The following is a 19,056-nucleotide window of genomic DNA, read 5'->3' on the forward strand; positions in this document are numbered from 1 at the left end:
TGATTTAGCAAATACCTGATTTCCATGAATGATACAGGTTCCGTAGCTTTAAAGGTGATGGATTGCTGCTATTGATGTCGTCGTCAGTGCTGTTAACCTGTTATCCTTATTCGGACAGGACAGCCAATAGAGACATGCCAGCTGTCGGCCGTGCTCCGGTGGCTGGAGGCCTCCCGGTCGTCAACCTTCCACAGCTACAAACCGGCGCCAGCGGAAACGTCCCTCCCCAGCTCTCCTCCTCCCGTCCTTCGCACCGGACCCCCTGCCCCCTGCCCCCTGGACGTTGCCGCAGCAACACCACCAGCATCAGCAGACAGACCGCTTTGCTAGTTTGCTTGGAGGAGAGGAGAGGAGAGGAGAGACACCGCAACTGCATTGCCATGAGAGGGAAGGGAGCCTTGCTGCTCCTGCGTCGTCTGAATTAGCTCGCTCACGGCCGGCCCCCGGCCCCAAGGTATGCATGCCAGATTCCGGCCATCATCTGAATTGAAGATGGCGGCAGCAGCATCCATGGCGGCGCGTGTCGTTGCGAGCAGCAGGCCGGGCAGGAGGATGGGTGGCTGCAGGGCGGAACCGCCGCGTTCCTTGGTCGTCAGCTGTGACGCCAGGACAGCGGTATGGTTTTTCTACTAGCAGGAAAATTAGAATAGATTTATTTAAAAATGAAGGGAAATCCCCGTGTCAAGTGTCATGCAATAATCTGATTGGTTAAAATGGATACCATGTCGATTCGATATCTGCAGGCCGCAAAGATTTTGGGACCTCCCACGACCTTCAATGCGGCGAAGCTCAAGGTGGAGTTCGCCGGCGAGGAGCTGCGGAGCAACAAGCAGCCTCCTCCATTCCCCAGAGCCTACACTCTGACCCACTGTGACTTCACGGCGAACCGTGAGCGGGCCCATGACCAGCGAGCAGCTGCGCAGCTGGCAGTCAGACGCTGCAGAGGGACGACGTGGTGGCAGAGTGGAAAGAGGTGACCACCGCCGCGTCCACCGCCGGGGAGAGGGAGATGACGCTGCAGGTGCATTGCTTCGTCAGCGGCGCCAACCTCCTGCAGGAGCTGGCCGCAGGTTTCAGATACTAGGTCTTCTCCAAAGAACTGCTGCTGGTACGTAGTACGTTGCTTGCATTCCAATTCCAACCAACCGGAATAATAACCTCATCTGCTAATTAATAAGCTGATGATGGATGGATGTGAAGGTCCTCAAGGCGGTGATTCACGGCGACGCGGCTCTGTTCGCGGAGCGGCCGGAGCTGATGGAGGCCAAGGTGTGGGTGCATTTCCACTCCAGCTCTTGCAAGCCCTCCATCAGCTCCGGCCGCTCAGGGAGGCCACCAGGAGGAACCACCTGCTGGATCTTGATCTGGATGGCCGCCGGCTGGACCAACTGCAGAGCTTAATCATCACCAAGAGCAAGCGGCGAAGGAAGTGGGCGACCCCGGAGACAATCTTCAACGCCCTGCTCGCCCTTCTCTGATTTTGATTCAGCTGCCTGCTGCCTGCTGCCTGCTGCCTGCTGCCTGCTGCCTGCTGCCTGCCTATACACGGACTATAGAGTGATCAAGCAAAACATTCGTGATCTGATTCATATATACTCCTACAGGCAACCAAACCATTGTCAAAGAATTTGGAAAGGTTGTTCATTCTTTGCTCTGCTGATGTGCACTTACTATGCTATATTATATGTAAATTCATCAGCGTCAGCGGATAAATTAACTGGCATGCATTCTTCCTGGCTACTCCTACGATGTATATACCATATCAAAGTGAATACATGAATTGGCATTTGCTACTTGCTAGCAGTTTCACTCCTGCTTCACCTCCTAAGCGAAGTGAAGATTTTACTTGCCTGTATCATCATCTTCTTCTTTTTCTTTTTTTCTTTTTTTGGAAAATGTATCATCGTCTGTTGCTTGCAGAAAATGTTTAGGTTGCCGATTTCTGATGCTAGCTTTACTTTGTAGTTTTGTTGCTTGCACCGATTTCTGCGGCATCTTTGAGCAATACAATTGCTACTCGTTTTGAAAGACGGGGGAACACAATCCAGCTGCAATGTGGGGGTTTCAGACATTCAGATTCAGAAACAGGCGACCTGGCTGGTTTCAGAAGTTCCACTAGGAGAAACACACAGCGATTTCCCCTTTTTAGGACTGCACTGGACAGGAATGGTGACTTGTCCAGTGACAGTGAGTGTAACCATCAAGTTTGACAAGTGGCTCAGACTTGTATGCATGACCTATAGCTGTGAATCTGTGATGATGATGATTATCGGAATCAAAGCAAAGATGCATTTTTAGTTTAGGGCCAGTTTAGTTCCACCCCATTTTGCAAAATTTTTCAAGATTCCCCGTCACATCGAATCTTTAGACGCATGCATGAAGTATTAAATATAAATAAAAAATAAAACTAATTACACAGTTTAGACGAAATCCACGAGACGAATCTTTTAAGCTTAATTAGATTATGATTGGATACTATTTACCAAATAACAACGAAAATGCTACAGTAGCACTTTGCCAAAAATTTTGGCACCCAAACAAGCCCTTAGGGCTGATTGCAGCTTGAAGGTGCTACAAAGTTTGTGGCTTGTGTTCGCTGTACTGCTGCAAAAATTCATGCACGACAAGAGGCATTGTTACTACACTAGACTGCAATGCTGCCAGCATGCTCAACTCAACTCTGTAAAAACAGCACTTGTGAAAAAGTACTCTGTATACAACACTTGCTGGCATTGCTCATGTATTACTGCAAGAGCTGGCGTTGCTGTTGCCCCGAGAAAGCGAGCGATTGAGGATTGATGGGCATTGCATTGCCGACGATTCAGTTGATAGTACTATAGAACATTCAGTCAGAAGATGGATGGGCAGGGCAGGGCAGCTCAGCGCAGGGCCATCCGTACGGCACGACTGCCGTTGCGATTTCAAACCTTGTGCGCTCCAATTTTAGAGTAGGTAGCAGTTGCAGGTAGGCCATGCCCATCGACACTTTTTACCTACACTACATCATCGCTAGCTGCACTGAGGCTGGGGCTAGGAATCGGCAGTTGATACTGTAGCACTTTCGTTTGTATTTGATAATTATTGTCTAATTATGGTCTAATTAGGCTCAAAAGATTCGTCTCGTAATTTACAATTAAACTGTGTAATTAGTTATTTTTTTATCTACATTTAATACTCTATGCATGTGTCTAAAAATTTGATGTGACAGAGAAAGAGTGAAAAAACTTACAATCTAAACAAGGCCTGAAACAAAATTTGCTGATTGACTTTTTGTACGACAGCCTGCAGAGATTGACAACGGGTAGAGTAAGCTAAGCACGATTGCTTGCTCCCTGTACCTATCTATCTATCTGTAATAATATCTATATTATCTACAACGCCTTCTCTCTGTCTCTCTCTCTCTCTCCCCTCTCTCTCTCTCTCTCAAACTCAACTCTCTCTCCACAACAAGAAAAGAAAGCAGAGCAAGGAAAGGAGGAAAGAAGAGAAGGCCTGCTCCGCTCGTTCTTGCATTGCATCTCATCAGTCGCTGCCCTGCCGACTGCCGTGCCACCACCAGTCAGGTCAGTCCAGCAGCATGGGCACCTGCGTTAGCAAATGCTACCCCTGTTTCCCTTGTCATCCTATTCCTTGCAACACTTCCAGTTCCACCGCCGGCATCTCGCAGGCTTCTCCTGCCGTGCACCCGCACCCGCACCCGCACCCATTGCCAGGGGAAGCAGGAGCGGCTTCCGCTTCTCCCACCACCACCTCCTCCTCGCTGTCGCTGTCGCTGTCACTGGTGGCGTCCACTTCCTTGTGCGCCTCCTCCTCCGGCTCCTCGTCGTCATCGTCTGCGGCTTCATCCTCCTCCTACTTGTGGCGGCGGAGGCCGCGTGAGCTGGCCCTCCTCCCCAACGCCAGCACCAGCACCAGCAACAGCATCTCGTCTCGGGAGTGGGACGTTGTGGTGCTGGACCCCAAGTCCAAGTCGTCCGACTCCGACCGTTGCAAGCCCATCAGTGGCCGTGGCAGTGACGACAGGCACAGGCTTGCAGCGCCCACGCCCAAGCGCGCGCGGTCGGTGTCCCCCTTGTCCGCCCGCCCGGCACCGCCACCGCCACCGGGCTCCTACGAGCAGCAGCAGCAGCACAAGAAGAAGAGGCAGAACACCGGCAGGCGGAGCACGACGGCAACACAGCGGGAGGTCGTCGCGCTCGCGCAGGCCAGGAACAAGGACAAGAAGAAGAAGACAGAGGTGAGCCAGAGCCAGAGCCTGAGGAGGAGATTGGAGGCCAAGATCTCATCCTCAGCTCATGCAGATTCCACTACTGCTGCTGCGCTTGCGCAGGTGACGCCGGCCGATGACCTCACCAATCCCATCATCTCCATGGATTGCTTCATCTTCCTCTGATCTGATGACTGCTCCTCATTTCCATCCATCCATGGTCCATGTGTTTTTCTTTGCTTTTCTTCTACTTCTATCTAGTACTCCCTCTTTCATTGAATTGTTATGATCAGAGTCTGCCTGTAATCGATGATGGTTGCCTTGTTTGGAGATTGATTATATATAATGATCAGAAAAGGCATCGTGTGCTATTGCCTCTAACCGTCGATGCTCAGAAAGACAAGAGATACACACCACCCATATATTTGACCGGAGAGAGAGAGATGGCAATGGCGTACAAAATAGGAGAGAGTTGGTTGCCGTGTTACATCAACGTGCAAGCAACTAACCCATACAACACATGTACAGCTACCTAGATGGCTAAGATTCTATTGAGTTTCTTTATGCTTGTATGCATATATATACATACTAGGAATGCACTACTGATTAAAGGTTCAGCAGTGCATTCCGATTAGAAACATAATCCTGCATTTGCATAAATGATAAACCCCACCCAGAGATGCAGCAAAGAGCAGACTTGATTGGTGCCATTTCTTCCTGGTTTGGTTTATGTTCAATTGCTACAAATAAAGCCAGACAACATTTTGAGTCATACCAAAATAACACAATAGTCTGTCTAGCCTCGTTATAGATTCAGGCCGTGCCCTGGCCTTGGTGCGCTTTTCTCCAGAGTTGGAACAAGAATTAAGCTGTACCCTGCTCGGCAAAGGACTCGGTCTTTCGTGGAGGTGGTGAGAGAGGGACGCAAAGCGACGACTTCTCAAGGCTCTGGCATGGCGAATCAGCCTCCCATTGGCAGCCAGGGTAGTCAGTACCCATCCCATCACGGCGGCGAGGAGTGGGGCGCTAACCCGATGGCATCCCGGTCGTCGACGCCGAATGCTCCAGCGAAAGCTCTAGCTCCTACTTCTGCAACTCCAATCCCTGAAGGTACTATGCTGAACTCACAGAACAACTCGCAGGAAGCTAATATGAGGGCCATCAATCAGAGTGATAGTATGATGCCAAGGCAGAATGCGGGTAAAGGAAAGAACAAAACTCCATACTGCTTCCGTTGTTTAACCAAGGGGCATGTCTTGAACGAGTGTTCAAAGGTACTCTGCTGTGAGATCTGTGACAGTGATGATCATGTCATGAAAGCTTGCCCTTTTACAAAGGGTGCTAAACCTATCGCAGTGCCACATGGGTTTGCGGTGGAAAAATTGGGTTTCTATTACATTGACCATATTGGGAAGCAAAAGGAAAAGAGAGATTCAAAAATTGCTAAGGCGAAAATCTCATAAGGTACTATGACTGAACTGTAGGTCAGTACTGAACTTGAGAGGCTCATACCTGGCAATGTGAATTGGGAGGTGAAAGCATTAGGGGAAAACACTTTTACTGCGAATTTTCCTTCCACAGATGAACTAGAGCGAATGGTGCGCGTGGGAACTGTGGTGGCTAAATGTACAGTAGCAAAGATGGATTTCGAAACCAAAAGCAATCCTAATGTGTTTAAATATGAGATCCCCAAGGTTTGGGTTCAGTTCAGGGGGCTCCCTGATGATCTCCTGGAATTTCCCATTGTATGGGCAGTTGGCTCCATACTTGGGGTGACTAGGAAAGTAGATATGAAGTTTGTGAAAGCACATGAGATGGGCAGGATTCAGGTGGCAGTCCTTGATCCTGGTCTTGTCCCGGATTTAGTGGACATAGTTATTGGGGACTTCGTTTATGAATTACAATTCACGGTGAACTCTGATTCTGAATCATCACCGAGGCCAATTGACATGGATTTGGATTTTGATCCAAATAGCGATGCTGAGGAAGAGAAAAACAAGGAAGAAGAAGAGGAAAAAAGTAACAATGATAACAAAAAGGAAGATGTGGAGGAAAGAAAAAGCAAAGCTAGGTCTGGTTCGGCACCTCCTAAGATGGGTCGCCAGGCTGTTCTTTCTCCTAGGACTAATAATGTTTCTACTGTGGTCACTAGAAAGGATAAGCCTACAGTGGTACTTCAGCCATCTGGTGATGGTAACAATGGTGCGTGGATGACGGTTCCAATTGGGCCGGCGGTAGGTCAGCCCAAAATTTCAGCACAAGGTACTCATCCAGTTGCAATGATGATTGATGGCCCAAACACTCCGGTTAAATCTGGGACTCAGCCTGTAGTAACACCTTCCCGAGCTAGCAAAAGAAATGCTTGTGCGGGGGACCAGGATTCACCGCAGCGAGCTGCTAAGCTGAAGGCCAAAAGGAACTTGGAGGAATCAACTACGCAAGGTAATTCTTCCTCAGTTAACCCATTTTCAGCTTTAGATAATTCAGTAATCGCTGCTAAGATAAGTTCGTTGGGGGTCTATTTGGATGAGTCTAACTTCTCGTGTTCTGAGCAATTAGATTGCCTTAAATCTGTAGAAAAGGATAGGCTTAGTTGTGCCAAGAGGTCGGAGCTAGAAATAACTTGCGAATCGGTTTCGTCGTTATTAGATGATTCTGACTAACTATGGGGAGATGATATTGATATCTTGGCTTTGAACCATATTTGTGGTGAGATGGCTGAGGGTCCATCTGATGGCGATTGCGGGGGTTCGGAGGATACCCGTGCAAAACATCAATGGGGAAAAAATTGGAAAAGAAAGAAAAAATTAAGGAAAAAGATACCTTCCACGGTCTAAATGAAAGGTGTTTTCTGGAATTGTAATGGTTTAGGTGATCCGAAGAAATTTAAATTTCTTTCGGACTTGATGCTTGAAAAGAACTTAGATTTTATTGCCCTATCTGAAACGGGTAGAGGAGAGTGTACTCAGGTGTTTCTCAAAAATCTGTGCGGTGGGAAGGATTTCCTTTGGCATGTCAAACCTCTGAGGGGCAGGTCCGGAGGTATGTTGTTGGGGATTAATCTTCTCACGGTATTGGAGAAATAGAAGAAGGAGAATTCTTTGTTAAGTTTAAAATCAGGAACAAAGATGATGGCTTCCAATGGCTACTTGTCTCTGTGTATGGTGCTGCTCAACCCAGTTTTAAAGAAAGTTTTTTGACGGAATTAGCCCACCTTTGTGCTAAGGAGCCGCTACCTATGATTTTAGGGGGTGACTTTAACATCATTAGGGGGCCAAGGGAGAAAAGCAACTCTAATTACAATGACAGATGACCATTTCTTTTCAATGATATCATAGACGCTTTCAATCTTAAGGAGCTAGACCTTTCGTGTAGGAAATTTACGTGGGCAAACAACCTACAGAACCCGACTTTTGAAAAGTTGGACAGAATTTTAATGTCCACTGAGTGGGAATTAAAGTTCCCCAAATCGTCTATTCAGGCTTTAACCAGAGAAATCTCGGACCATACGTCGTTATTTATGGATACAGGAAATCCTTCGTCTAGTAACTCCCACCCTTACTTTAAATTTGAGCTTGGTTGGTTACTTAGTGAAGGTTTCATGGACATGGACAAAGAGATCTGGGCTAGTGTGTAGATGGGTAACACCCCTTTAGAAAGATGGCAGGCTAAAATTAGGCGGCTTCGACAATACTTAAGGGGGTGGGCGAAGAACACTAGTGGGGCATATAAAAAAGAGAAGAAAGCGTTGCTAGATAAGTTAGATGAATTAGACAAAAAAGCAGAATCCATACATCTCAATGAAGAAGAAGTAAATCTTAAACATGTGTTAAATGATAGACTTGCTGATCTCCTAAGAGAAGAAGAGCTCAAATGGTACCAACGAGCTAAAATCAGGAATTTACTTGAAGGGGATGCGAATACCAAATACTTTCACTTGGTGGTGTCCGGTAAACATAGGAAAACACGGATATTCCGTTTGGAACAGGAGGAGGGGGTAATTAGTGGTGATTCTAATCTAAAAAGTATATCACCAACTATTACAAAAACCTATTTGGTCCTCCCAAGGCACCCACCATGTTCTTGGATGAGTCACGGACTGAGGATATGCCTCAAGTATCAAATTTGGAAAATGAAATCCTAGCTGATTGCTTTTTCGAGGCTGAAGTCAGGAGGGCTATTTTCCAAATGAAGCATAATACCGCCCCTGGGCCAGATGGCTTTCCAGTTGAATTTTACCAAGTTTTCTGGGAGGTGATCAAAGGTAACTTAATGGCGTTATTTGAGGACTTTCATAGGGGTGAGCTGGCTTTGCATAGTTTAAATTTTAGAACTATAATCCTGCTGCCAAAGGGTAGTGAAGCAAACAGGATAGAACAATACAGACCTATTTGTTTGCTTAATGTCAGTTTCAAATTTTTTACAAAAGTAGCCTCAAATAGAATTGCTCTTGTTGCCCAAAAAATCATTCGACCTTCCCAGACAGCCTTCCTTCCGGGTAGGAATATCATGGAAGGGGCAATAATTCTTCATGAGACAATCCACGAGATGCATAGGAAGAAGCTAAATGGAGTTTTATTCAAAATAGACTTTGAGAAAGCTTACGATAAAGTCAAGTGGTCTTTTTTGCAACAGACTTTACGAATGAAAGGTTTTTCTGAAACATGGTGCAATTGGATTAAAACCTTCGTGCAGGGTGGAAATGTGGGTATAAAAATTAATGATCAGATGGGCCCTTTCTTTCAAACCCAAAAGGGTCTTAGACAAGGTGACCCTTTGTCACCCGTTTTGTTTAACTTAGTGGTGGACATGTTGTCCATTTTGATTGTCAGGGCCAAAGTAAATGGGCAGGTTAGTGGGGTAGTTCCGCATCTTGTGGAAGATGGGTTATCTATCCTACAATATGCGAATGATACAATAATCTTCATGGACCATGATATTGAGCAAGCGACAAACATGAAACTAATTCTATGTATGTTTGAACAATTATCTGGCCTTAAGATTAACTTCTACAAAAGTGAATTTTTTTGCTTTGGTAAGGCAAAGGAGGAGGAAAATCTATATTCATAATTATTTGGTTGTGAATTAGGTTCTTATCCGTGTCGGTACCTTGGGCTCCCTATGCACTACAAGAAATTGAATAACACAGATTGGAAGAACATAGAGGTAAGATTTGAGAAAAAAAACTCAGTTGTTGGAAGGGGAAGATGTTGTCAGTTGGTGGTAATTATTTGGTTGTGAATTAGGTTCTTATCCATGTCGGTACCTTGGGCTCCCTATGCACTACAAGAAATTGAATAACATAGATTGGAAGAACATAGAGGTAAGATTTGAGAAAAAAAACTCAGTTGTTGGAAGGGGAAGATGTTGTCAGTTGGCGGTAGATTAGTGTTGATCAACTCTATTCTGTCCGGTCTTCCTATGTTCATGCTCTCCTTCTTTGAGATTCCTAAGGGGGGTCTTAAAGAAGCTTGAGTATTTTAGATCACGATTTTTCTGGCAGAATGATCAACACAAGAAAAAATATAGGTTAGTTAGATGGCCAATTATTTGCCAACCTAAGGAACAGGGGGCATTGGCATCCAGAACCTAGAAATCCAAAATAAATGTCTGCTCAGTAAATGGTTGTTCAAGCTTTTGAATGAAGATGGTATTTGGCAAGAACTTATTAGAAACAAGTATATTAAAAATAAGACTTTATCTCAAGTGACTAAGAAACCGGGGGACTCTCACTTCTGGATGGGTCTTATGGGGGTAAAAGAGCAGTTTCTGAGATTAGGAAGATTCAAGGTCTCGGATGGCTCCCAAATCAGGTTTTGGGAGGATCGTTGGCTAGGGGGAGCTCCTTTGAAAGAGGTTTATCCATCCCTATACAATATTGCCCGCAGGAAGCAGTCTACAGTGGCTGAGGTTCTACTGTCGGTACCAATTAACATCACCTTCAGAAGAGCGTTAGTGGGAAACAAGTTGTTGGATTGGCAGGACCTAATTGGTAGGATTGCGAGTATTAATTTACAGGATGGCAGGGACTCCTTTTGCTGGGACTTGCATTCTAGTGGAATGTTCTCGGTCAAATCCATGTATGCGTACCTAATAAGCAATGGCCTCAAAGTCTCTCAGGACATTTGACGTCTTAGAATTCCATTAAAAGTTAAGATCTTTATATGGTTTCTAAGGAGAGGGGTAATTCTAACAAAGGATAATTTAGCTAAACGAAATTGGAGGGGAAACCGAAATTATTGTTATTGCTCTAAACTAGAGAGTATTCAACATTTGTTTTTCGATTGTGTGATGGACAAGGCCTTGTGGCGTGCTATCCATATGGTGCTTGGTTTAAAACCACCACCAAGTACACGAAATATTTTTGGTGCTTGGCATAAACAAAGTGGGAGAGAATTTAGAAGCTTGTTGCTTATAGGAGCTGCTACATTGTGCTGGTCGCTTTGGCTTACAAGAAATGAATCGGTATTTGACAAATGCAATCCAAAATCTATTTTGCAGGTCGTGTTCAAAGCTACGCACTGACTGCGGCAGTAGGGGCTGTTACAAAGGAGTGAAGACATGAAGAAGTTTATTGTCCAAGGATGCCAGAAGCTAGAGACTACGGCTTTGCAGTGCTCTACTTTCTTCAGATGGCCTTATGCTCTTAGACTGTGTTTAGTTTTTGGTTAAAAACTGGTTTTGTACTGCCGTCAATGTTTTGGTCAGCTGGTATGTTGATGTTCTTTTGTATTGAACTCGTGGCCTGATTCCTTCTTAAAGGAAGAAGCCGGTTGTTTAATCTACCATTATCTAAAAATGCAACGTGATGCAGACATGGTGGCGTTGCTAGTCACAACCCAGTGACTAAATCTATTACTAGTGTCTACCAACAACTTCAAAACACTTTTGCACCACCTAGCCCCAGCCAGCACGCCTAAATGGACACTTACAACATCAGACTCCCGACAGCCTAAATGGGCACTGTTATGTTCTTCATATCTGTAATCAGATCATCCAAGGAAATCACTTCAGTGGCCTCCTCCTTCTGCCCCTTCTCAGCAGAAGCCAGCTTCTCATCCAGCCCGCTTATCTGCCTCCTTATCTTCTCACCAACATCTGGTAGCTTCGACACCAGCGCCTAGATTCAATTCAACAATTGATTTACACTCATCTATCTATCTATCTATCTATCTATATATATATATATATATATATATATATATATATATATATATATATATATATACTGAATAAAAGACATGTGAGAGGATGAGTTACAGCGTTGGAGAGGGTCAGTGAAAGCCGGTTGATTCTCGCCCTTAACTCTTCAGGATCTCTGCACTTCTGTTGCTTGGAGAGTACTTTCGAACGGTGAAACTTTCATCTTTTGGCTTCAACGCAAAAGCTGCCCTGCACAAAATAGAAACACAAAGTTTAATAGACCTACCTATGCAGCACAGTACAATCATGCAGGGGGAACATGGCCATCCTTACCCGCTGGCGACACAGTCAGATGAGGATCCCTTGTAATAGTGCTGGGGCATCATGGGCATGCCACGAGGTTTGCTGCATGTAAAAGCAGTGTAATTGAGGCATTCAAGTTTGTATACAATCATAAATATGGCAGTATGACAAACATCAATGCAAGGTAAGGAAATTGGAGACAAGCTCAAAACTGTGGTATACTTCAGTAACAATAAATCTATGAATAGCAATAGTGTTAAAAAAGCAGTAACACTAACTTGTCCAGTGCATCATTCTCACTCAACGTGGGCAGGGTTGCAGTTTTAGAGAATAGGAGGCTGTGATGGCTCACACCGGCTATTCCTTGTTGCTCCAGAAACTGTATATGCTTCCTCAAGGACTCATCCCTGTAAGATGTGTAACAAACCCAGCAGGTTTCAGTGAAATAGTGCACAGTGATCAAGCAGGAAATTCGTCTGGAAACAAGAGCTGCATGTTTCTAGGGTACTCTATTGTCTTCCGCAAATAAAGAATGTCAAAAAAAAAACCTACAAATTTCCCAGAGTATCAACAGTTTGTGGTGTGCCGGTTCTGCCTATTTGTCACTGCAGTAACATTACAAATTTATGTAATAATGTAAATAAAATTATTATTATTGTAACCACCAATTATCTACAACATGACACATAATACTGTACCATCAAGATCAAGTTAATTGTGCTGCAACTAAAAGAAGTTTAATGAAAACAGATCTCTTACATAACAACTTGTTGACCATGCTCTTCTTGCAACTGCTTCTGCGTGAGGGAAACATCAAATCCTTGTTGTGGCAAACTAAATAGATCTTGAATATCCTGAGGGCACAATCAGGATACCCATAAGTATCTAATAGGAAATTGAGCAAACAATGACAGGAAATGGAATCAGAACAAGTACACTCTTGCTGAAGTAACGTGTTTGCTCTTTTTGTTCCGTAGCTGTCCTGAACAGAGCCCCCTTCAAAACCTGAGAAAAAAGATAATATCTCACTATTCAGTCTAGCTTTCTTTTCACACATTTTTTTTAAATAGTGATTTGCTAAGATGGAAGCACAAACCACAAGGCTAGAGAAATCCATGAAAGAAATAGAGTTGTGTGCATAGCAAGGTAAGAAGGATATCCAAGTAACACATTACATTACCATTTACATAAACAAAAAATATTAGCTGATTTTACACCTAGAAATCAAATTTTAGTAGTATGGTCTATGCTGTTATAGAGAGAAACAGAAGGATGTAACTAAAATTTCACCATATAAAACCATGTATAGAAAGGTCATACTGCTAGTAATTGCATCAACCAGAAGGTAAGAAGTGATATTTGAACCTGTAATTTGTATATCTTTTCTTCAATGGTCGCAGATGTCATCAAGCGGTATACAATCACATTTTTGGTCTGTCCAATTCGGTAAGCACGATCAACACTTTGATTGTCTGTACTGTAAATAGAAAAAAACAAGTGTGTAAGATAGAAAACTTGTAGTGTTAAACACTCATTCAAGAAAACTTCAATTGATACAGACATACAGTTAGGTATCATTGTTCAGATACCTAGGGTTCCATGCAGGATCAACTACTATGACGCGAGCTGCCTTGGTGAGTGTAAGTCCAAGTCCACCAACTTGTGTGGTTAGCAGAAAAATTGGAGCTCCACGACCCTCTTGGAAGTCCTGAAGGATGCAAGTTTGTGTAAGCAACAAAAAAGATATGGGCAGCTCTATGATGTAGGTTGAAAAAAGGGAAGGCGAAAAGAACCTTCACAATCCTTTCCCGCTCAGAAACCTTGGTGGTGCCATCAATGCGCAAAAACTCATAGCCCTCTAATATTATGGCTTCCTGTTACAATAAGCCAATGACTGAAATTGTTGAGCTAATAGGCCAAAGAAATTGTCAATGAAGAACATTCTGGTACCAAGAGGCCAAAAAGCATCACTGACGCTTTATGCCAGCAGTAGATTGCAGGTCAAAAAGGCTACTGGCAAACTAATGCTCACATGAAAGATTGATGTGCAATGAAATCTAGAGTCCAGATTGATGTGGTAGTGTAACATCACTGGCTAGGGAAATGAACTCTAGATTGATGTGGTAGTGATTACCAATGACACTATGAAAGATTAAAAGGCAACCAAACTTTTACTAAAAGAACAGGATGTGATGTTACACTTCAGCTTGCAATCTTGCATAAATGTGACAGTAATGAGTCCATGTATTTTAGTTTTCACCAAAATTTTACTAAAGATGACTGGCCATAAATGTTCTCTAGTTATGGAGCTTACCCATGCACATTGAGATTCAAGAGTAACAAACGGCCCAAATAAATTATTGGATCTAAACTGTATTGTATCAATATATCAAATTAGAAGAAATGAGTCTAAAAGTCACGAGGTGCAGGATGTGCTAAGGTAGTACGAAGCAGAAAAGAATTAAAGTAGCAACAATATACCTGAATAAGGTTTAGCATTTTACGAGTCTGTGAAAATATTAAAACATGATGCCCCTCTCCAACAAGGTTCCGCTGCAACATCAGGTGTTAATTATTTTGAGCAAGTACAAATGCATAGGTAACAACCAAAATGGGCATGCATCTAATAATACTTACCAACAAGGACATGATGAATGATAGCTTGCATGAGACATCCTGACCAACTTGCAGTGCATCATCATCATGAGCCATATCTGCAAGGTTCATGGCCATTTTTTCTACCATTCCAATGTCTTGATCATTCAACATTTCATCCATTCCTTCCAAGACACCCTCAGCACCTTTCTTAGTCAATAGCAGTGGATGATCACAGATTTTCTTCAATATCTGTTGGAGAGAATAAAGTAAAGCAGTGTAGCGAACATAATCTCATCAATAAACATGCAACAGCAAGCTTTTCTATAAGGCTACAAACAACACCCTAGCCCCAAAGGCAAAGGGTAAATAGCATCATTATGAAGAAAAGGCTTATTCTTACTGTGATTGCAGCCAACGGTGACGCCTTTGGCTGCAACGCTAAATGAACCAACTCACTGTTCAGAAAAGCTCTATATAGTTTCCTCTGCATCCAAAGAAAGGTCACCGGAAAATATAATCATTAATCAATAGCTCAAGCAACTTCTCATAACAATGACACCAAATTCAAACCTGGCATGGTGTTAACTTCAGCCAGATAATTAGCTCATTCTTCTTGGCCAATGTTTTTTCTTCTGATGCACCAGTATCAAAGACAACTTCACTTTTCATGCGTCGCAAAAAGTATGGTTTGATTCGCTCTCTTAGTTCCTATGAAATATAGTTCAAAACCAACAACATAAAACAATATCATATTATATCAAGTAAAGAGCGACATATTTAGGACTGGTGAGCACACAAAAAGGCAGCAAACTAAATAGGCTTAATTATCACATGTTCACCCTCTTAGTGTTTCAACTGAAAGTAGATATAAGTAATCTTAAGTCTGGATGCAGCACATAAGCATTGCTTTCAAGGGTCAATCAAAGATGAATGTGCTACCAAGTTGGTATATGAATGAGTCACTCAAATTACAATTTGTTGATGTATAACTGTGTTACTTTATAAAAGACTAATAATGAAGTTGTGTTCGAGCCTTCACATATCTGTGCAGTACTGGAATATACCAAACCCCAAGCTTTTACAGTACAAAACACCAACATAGATGAACACCTTGTTGTCCAAATCCATAAAATCCAAAACAATGAGCAAACAAGTTCATTTGTCCAACCATACTATCAGGGAAGGCAGAGTCATATCCCGTCCATATATTGGTACATTAGAAACAAAAAGAAGTTCAGGAAATAAGTTATTACCTTTGCCACATTTGAGCCTACATGCTTCTCTCGAGCTGTAGCATTTTTGTCATTTCCTCGAAGGATAGGCGTTTCAAACCTTATTTTGAACCTGTAACAATACAGAGAAATAGATGGCATTAGATAGGGCAGTCAAGCAACTTTGGGAGTACAGGAAAAATAGAGAGTAATGGACTGTATGGTATTACTGTTGTTTATCACCCAAGACATCTGGGCAACAAAAATTGAACAGAGTCCACATTTCCTGCAATGATAATAAGACTTACTTGCAAAACATGTACTATAGCACATAAAATACAAAGTTGCAGGTGTTAGTCGCTGAATTCTCACTCTTGGTAGTAGGAGAATTCTTACTCTCATCGAGAGAGGATGACACTAGGAGTTGGGGCAATTTTCTTGTCTATTTCTCACACAAGCTCACACAAATGCCATACCAACCTGAGGGGTTGGGGTTACATATTTATAGGCTGCTAGCCAGCCAAGCATATGCCAAGATGCTAGTCTAAGATGCTAGTCTAAGATGCTAATATGCTGTCCTAGCTAAGATGATGTCCTCTAGTCTAAGATGCTGTCCTCTAAGATGCTGTCCTCTAGTCTAAGATGCTGTCCTAAAAACAGAAAACAGCCACAAGGACCATAACCATGTGAGCATCACAGCCCCACAAAGACCAGCCACACATGAGACTTATCCATCAGCAGGAATCGAGGAATGGGGTGATGGATACCTTCAAGTTATTTTGAATAGGTGTCCCACTGATCACAATGCGATGGGCACAAGGTATTTCATACAAGCTTTGGGCCCTTTGTGTCTTATTGTTTTTTATTAGATGCCCCTCATCAAGAATTATGTAATTCCACAATGTTCCTTCCTCATCATCATCATCATTGTTGTAGGAGTTGCCTCTTATTAGCTTGTAGTTGTTCCGGACAATGTCATAGGTGGTTAGGAGGATACCACCCTCCTGTAAAAAGATGGAGTTAAACATTTGCCAGGACAAATTGCAACATTTTGGGAGGGATTCATGAATTTAGTTTAAACTGTTCAAACTTTTAAGTGCTACACAATGCCATGTTACAATAAGCTAGATCAAGAATAATCCTTACGGAAGATACCTTTGTGGTACAAGAATTTACCTTGAAGGCATATTGGAGTTCATAACTGCGAATATTTGTGCTAGGGCCAGAGTAGCTGTCAAAAATGGAAAGGAAAAGATGATTAGCACCAACTTACAGGACTGGATCCTATGGAATTGACAAAAGATATATAGTGTGCTATACTCTCTGATCTTCTCTTTAAGGCCAACAATTGAAAGCTCCTTGGTCCAATGAGCCAGAAGTGTCTTTGGAGCAACAATGAGCACCCTCTTGACTAGACGAGAATGAAACAATCCAGCCAGAAATGCAGCAACCTGCAGCAGAAATAAGGTTGCACGATTCCATTAGTGGATTTCTTAGCTAAATGAACTGCTGGCAAAAGAGGTGAAATTGTGAACAGATGCATAATATGAAGCCAACTGGGAAATGACTAGCTTATAGGACAACAAGCCAACAAAAGAGGTCTAAGCTTCTGTCTGAAAGAAACTGATTTCAGCTTCATAAATAAATACAGAAAAAAAAAACAGAACAGAACAATGTGGGTGTGCATGTTCACACTTCTGTAAATTATTACAAGGACAGGAAGCTATGCATCGGAAAGTAAACAAAAGCCTATCCTGCCCCTACAACTAATTGAGAAAACAAGCCCAATAAACAGTTACAGCCCTGAGTTAAAAGAAGGGCAGACAGCAAAGTGGCGTCAGCAGTAACAGTAAAACCCCTCTAAGCCTTAATGTAATCTGGAAAAGCTCGAGAAAGGGGGAGCTGAGCATGGCAAACCTGCATCGTCTTGCCAAGGCCCATGTCATCCCCTAGGATTCCTCCGGTTCCCCTGCAGTGCAGAACCCAGAGCCAACGGAGGCCCTCACGCTGGTGGGCGAAAAGCATCTTGAATATCTTTCCTGGGAGCTTGTATGGCTTGGATGTTGCAGCAGTTCCAGTTGGATGCATCTTGAAGTCCTCCGTCTTCTCCCATCCAACATCCTCAGCATTGTTCTCCACAGCTCCAAGATTCTCCTTCTCCTGACCCAGCTCATCATCACTGAGGTCATTGTTCCTGAATGTTGAGATCTTGGGTGGTCTCCTTGTGAATGCCTTGTTTCTTACCTGCTTAACAGCATAAGTTGTTCCTGTTCCTTGGTCCTCCCCACAGTTGTCATAATCAGAGTCGGAATAAGAATTAACAAAGGATGAGGCCTTTGATACCCTATTTAGCTTGGCTGTCCCTTTGTTCTTCCCCTTGCCACGGACGTCATCACAGGCATAATGGGTACAGGCTGAGGAGACTGAAGTAGTTTCAATCTTGACCTGAGGGCGTCTGGTGGTGACCGTAGCTTCATCAGAACTAGAACTTTGAACGGGCGAGGAGGCGCCAGGATGGGCATCCCCAGCATCTGCGCTCTGGTCATCTAGGTCGTCCACGGTGATGGCGCAGGGCAGAGGGGTGAGCTGCTGTGTCCTGGGCCTCTCGGTGGGGCCGGGTTTCTGGACGGATAGAGAGTCGAATCGGGTGGTGAGGTCATCTAGGATGTCGAATATGCTTTCGCCGTCGTCCTGGTTGTCGCCATCCACCTCCTCCTCATCCACTTGCTGAGTGACGGTGGCGGTGGTGGCGAGCTTGCATAGGCGGCGGCGGCCGGCGAGCTTGACCTTCCCGACTTGTTCTTCGGCGGCGGCTTCTGCGAAGAGAGAATAGATTGAAAGGAGAGGAAAAACAATGGAGCGAGAAGAGACGACCGTACAGTACCTGGAGGCGGAGGCGGATTGGGGCTAGGGTTAGGGTTTTGGGTGGTGCGCTGGAAGCTGCGGGTGAAGCGGAGGAGGTGGTCGTTGAGGCCGTTGGGCGTGGGGGCGGCGGCAGGGAGATGGCGATCCTTGGGGACGGCGGTGACGGGTTCGTCGATGTCGTCGTCGTCGAGGTCGCTGCAGAGATCGAAGGGCGGGGGAGACGCCATCCAGCCGCGGAGACGCCCAAGGGGCGAGGGGACGGAACCGAATCGAGGGAGCGGTGGGGACGAGGGGAGTGGGTGCTCTTCCTTCTCAGTTTCTCACCTTGTGGAGGAGGGACAGGAAGGAGAAGAAGGAAGGAAGGGCCGAAGGGGAATATTGGATGGCGAGCGGCCGCGGCCGTTTCAAATTTCGAATTCCAACGGGACGGAAAGGATTCGCAACCGAAACGGAACCAACCACAAATCTCGAGTGATTGGGAACCGACAAAATTACATGTCTGGGACTCCAAACAATACGCTTTGTAGATTTAGAACTCTAAACATTGTCTTCGTAAAAATAGTCCCCAAATGTTAGACTCTTTATTTTCATGACATTAGATGTATTTCATCCTTTTTATTTTTAATACATGTATTTGTGACCTGGATGGACGATTTTGGCCCTGTGGCCTCACGTAGAGGCCTTGGGCTCGGTTTGGCTCGTTGGCCAGGATAGCTGGCCGCCGCCGGT

At 44.2% G+C, this 19,056-nt stretch overlaps 2 protein-coding genes and 1 pseudogene across 2 annotated transcripts; 2 read left to right on the top strand and 1 right to left on the bottom strand.

The window, feature by feature from the left end:
• Nucleotides 1–260: 260 nt before the first annotated feature.
• On the top strand, nucleotides 261–1,749 carry LOC136494959 (protein STAY-GREEN LIKE, chloroplastic-like; annotated as a pseudogene).
• Nucleotides 1,750–3,577: 1,828 nt separating this feature from the next.
• LOC136492562 (cell wall integrity and stress response component 4-like) lies at nucleotides 3,578–4,393 on the top strand. The gene has a single exon (XM_066488536.1). It carries the CDS (start codon nucleotides 3,578–3,580, stop codon nucleotides 4,391–4,393), a length of 816 nt encoding a protein of 271 aa, XP_066344633.1.
• Nucleotides 4,394–10,866: 6,473 nt separating this feature from the next.
• LOC136494267 (SNF2 domain-containing protein ENL1-like) lies at nucleotides 10,867–18,663 on the bottom strand. The gene is given in 21 exon segments (XM_066490438.1): nucleotides 10,867–11,327; nucleotides 11,468–11,523; nucleotides 11,526–11,599; nucleotides 11,684–11,755; nucleotides 11,932–12,060; nucleotides 12,413–12,507; nucleotides 12,590–12,658; nucleotides 13,019–13,130; nucleotides 13,243–13,361; nucleotides 13,447–13,527; nucleotides 14,135–14,206; nucleotides 14,291–14,500; nucleotides 14,652–14,735; nucleotides 14,822–14,959; nucleotides 15,505–15,595; nucleotides 15,693–15,748; nucleotides 16,230–16,466; nucleotides 16,639–16,693; nucleotides 16,783–16,913; nucleotides 17,380–18,278; nucleotides 18,347–18,663. Coding segments are annotated over 21 exon segments (3,156 nt in total). The 5' UTR covers nucleotides 18,555–18,663; the 3' UTR covers nucleotides 10,867–11,159.
• Nucleotides 18,664–19,056: the final 393 nt, after the last annotated feature.

This window comes from Miscanthus floridulus, chromosome 11, assembly GCF_019320115.1.
Source record: "Miscanthus floridulus cultivar M001 chromosome 11, ASM1932011v1, whole genome shotgun sequence".
In the NCBI taxonomy this organism is placed as follows: domain Eukaryota; kingdom Viridiplantae; phylum Streptophyta; class Magnoliopsida; order Poales; family Poaceae; genus Miscanthus; species Miscanthus floridulus.

What these genes read in the sequence shown, in the direction of transcription:
- LOC136492562 (XM_066488536.1), top strand. Translation starts at nt 3,578, where the DNA reads ATGGGCACCTGCGTTAGCAAATGCTACCCCTGTTTCCCTTGTCATCCT.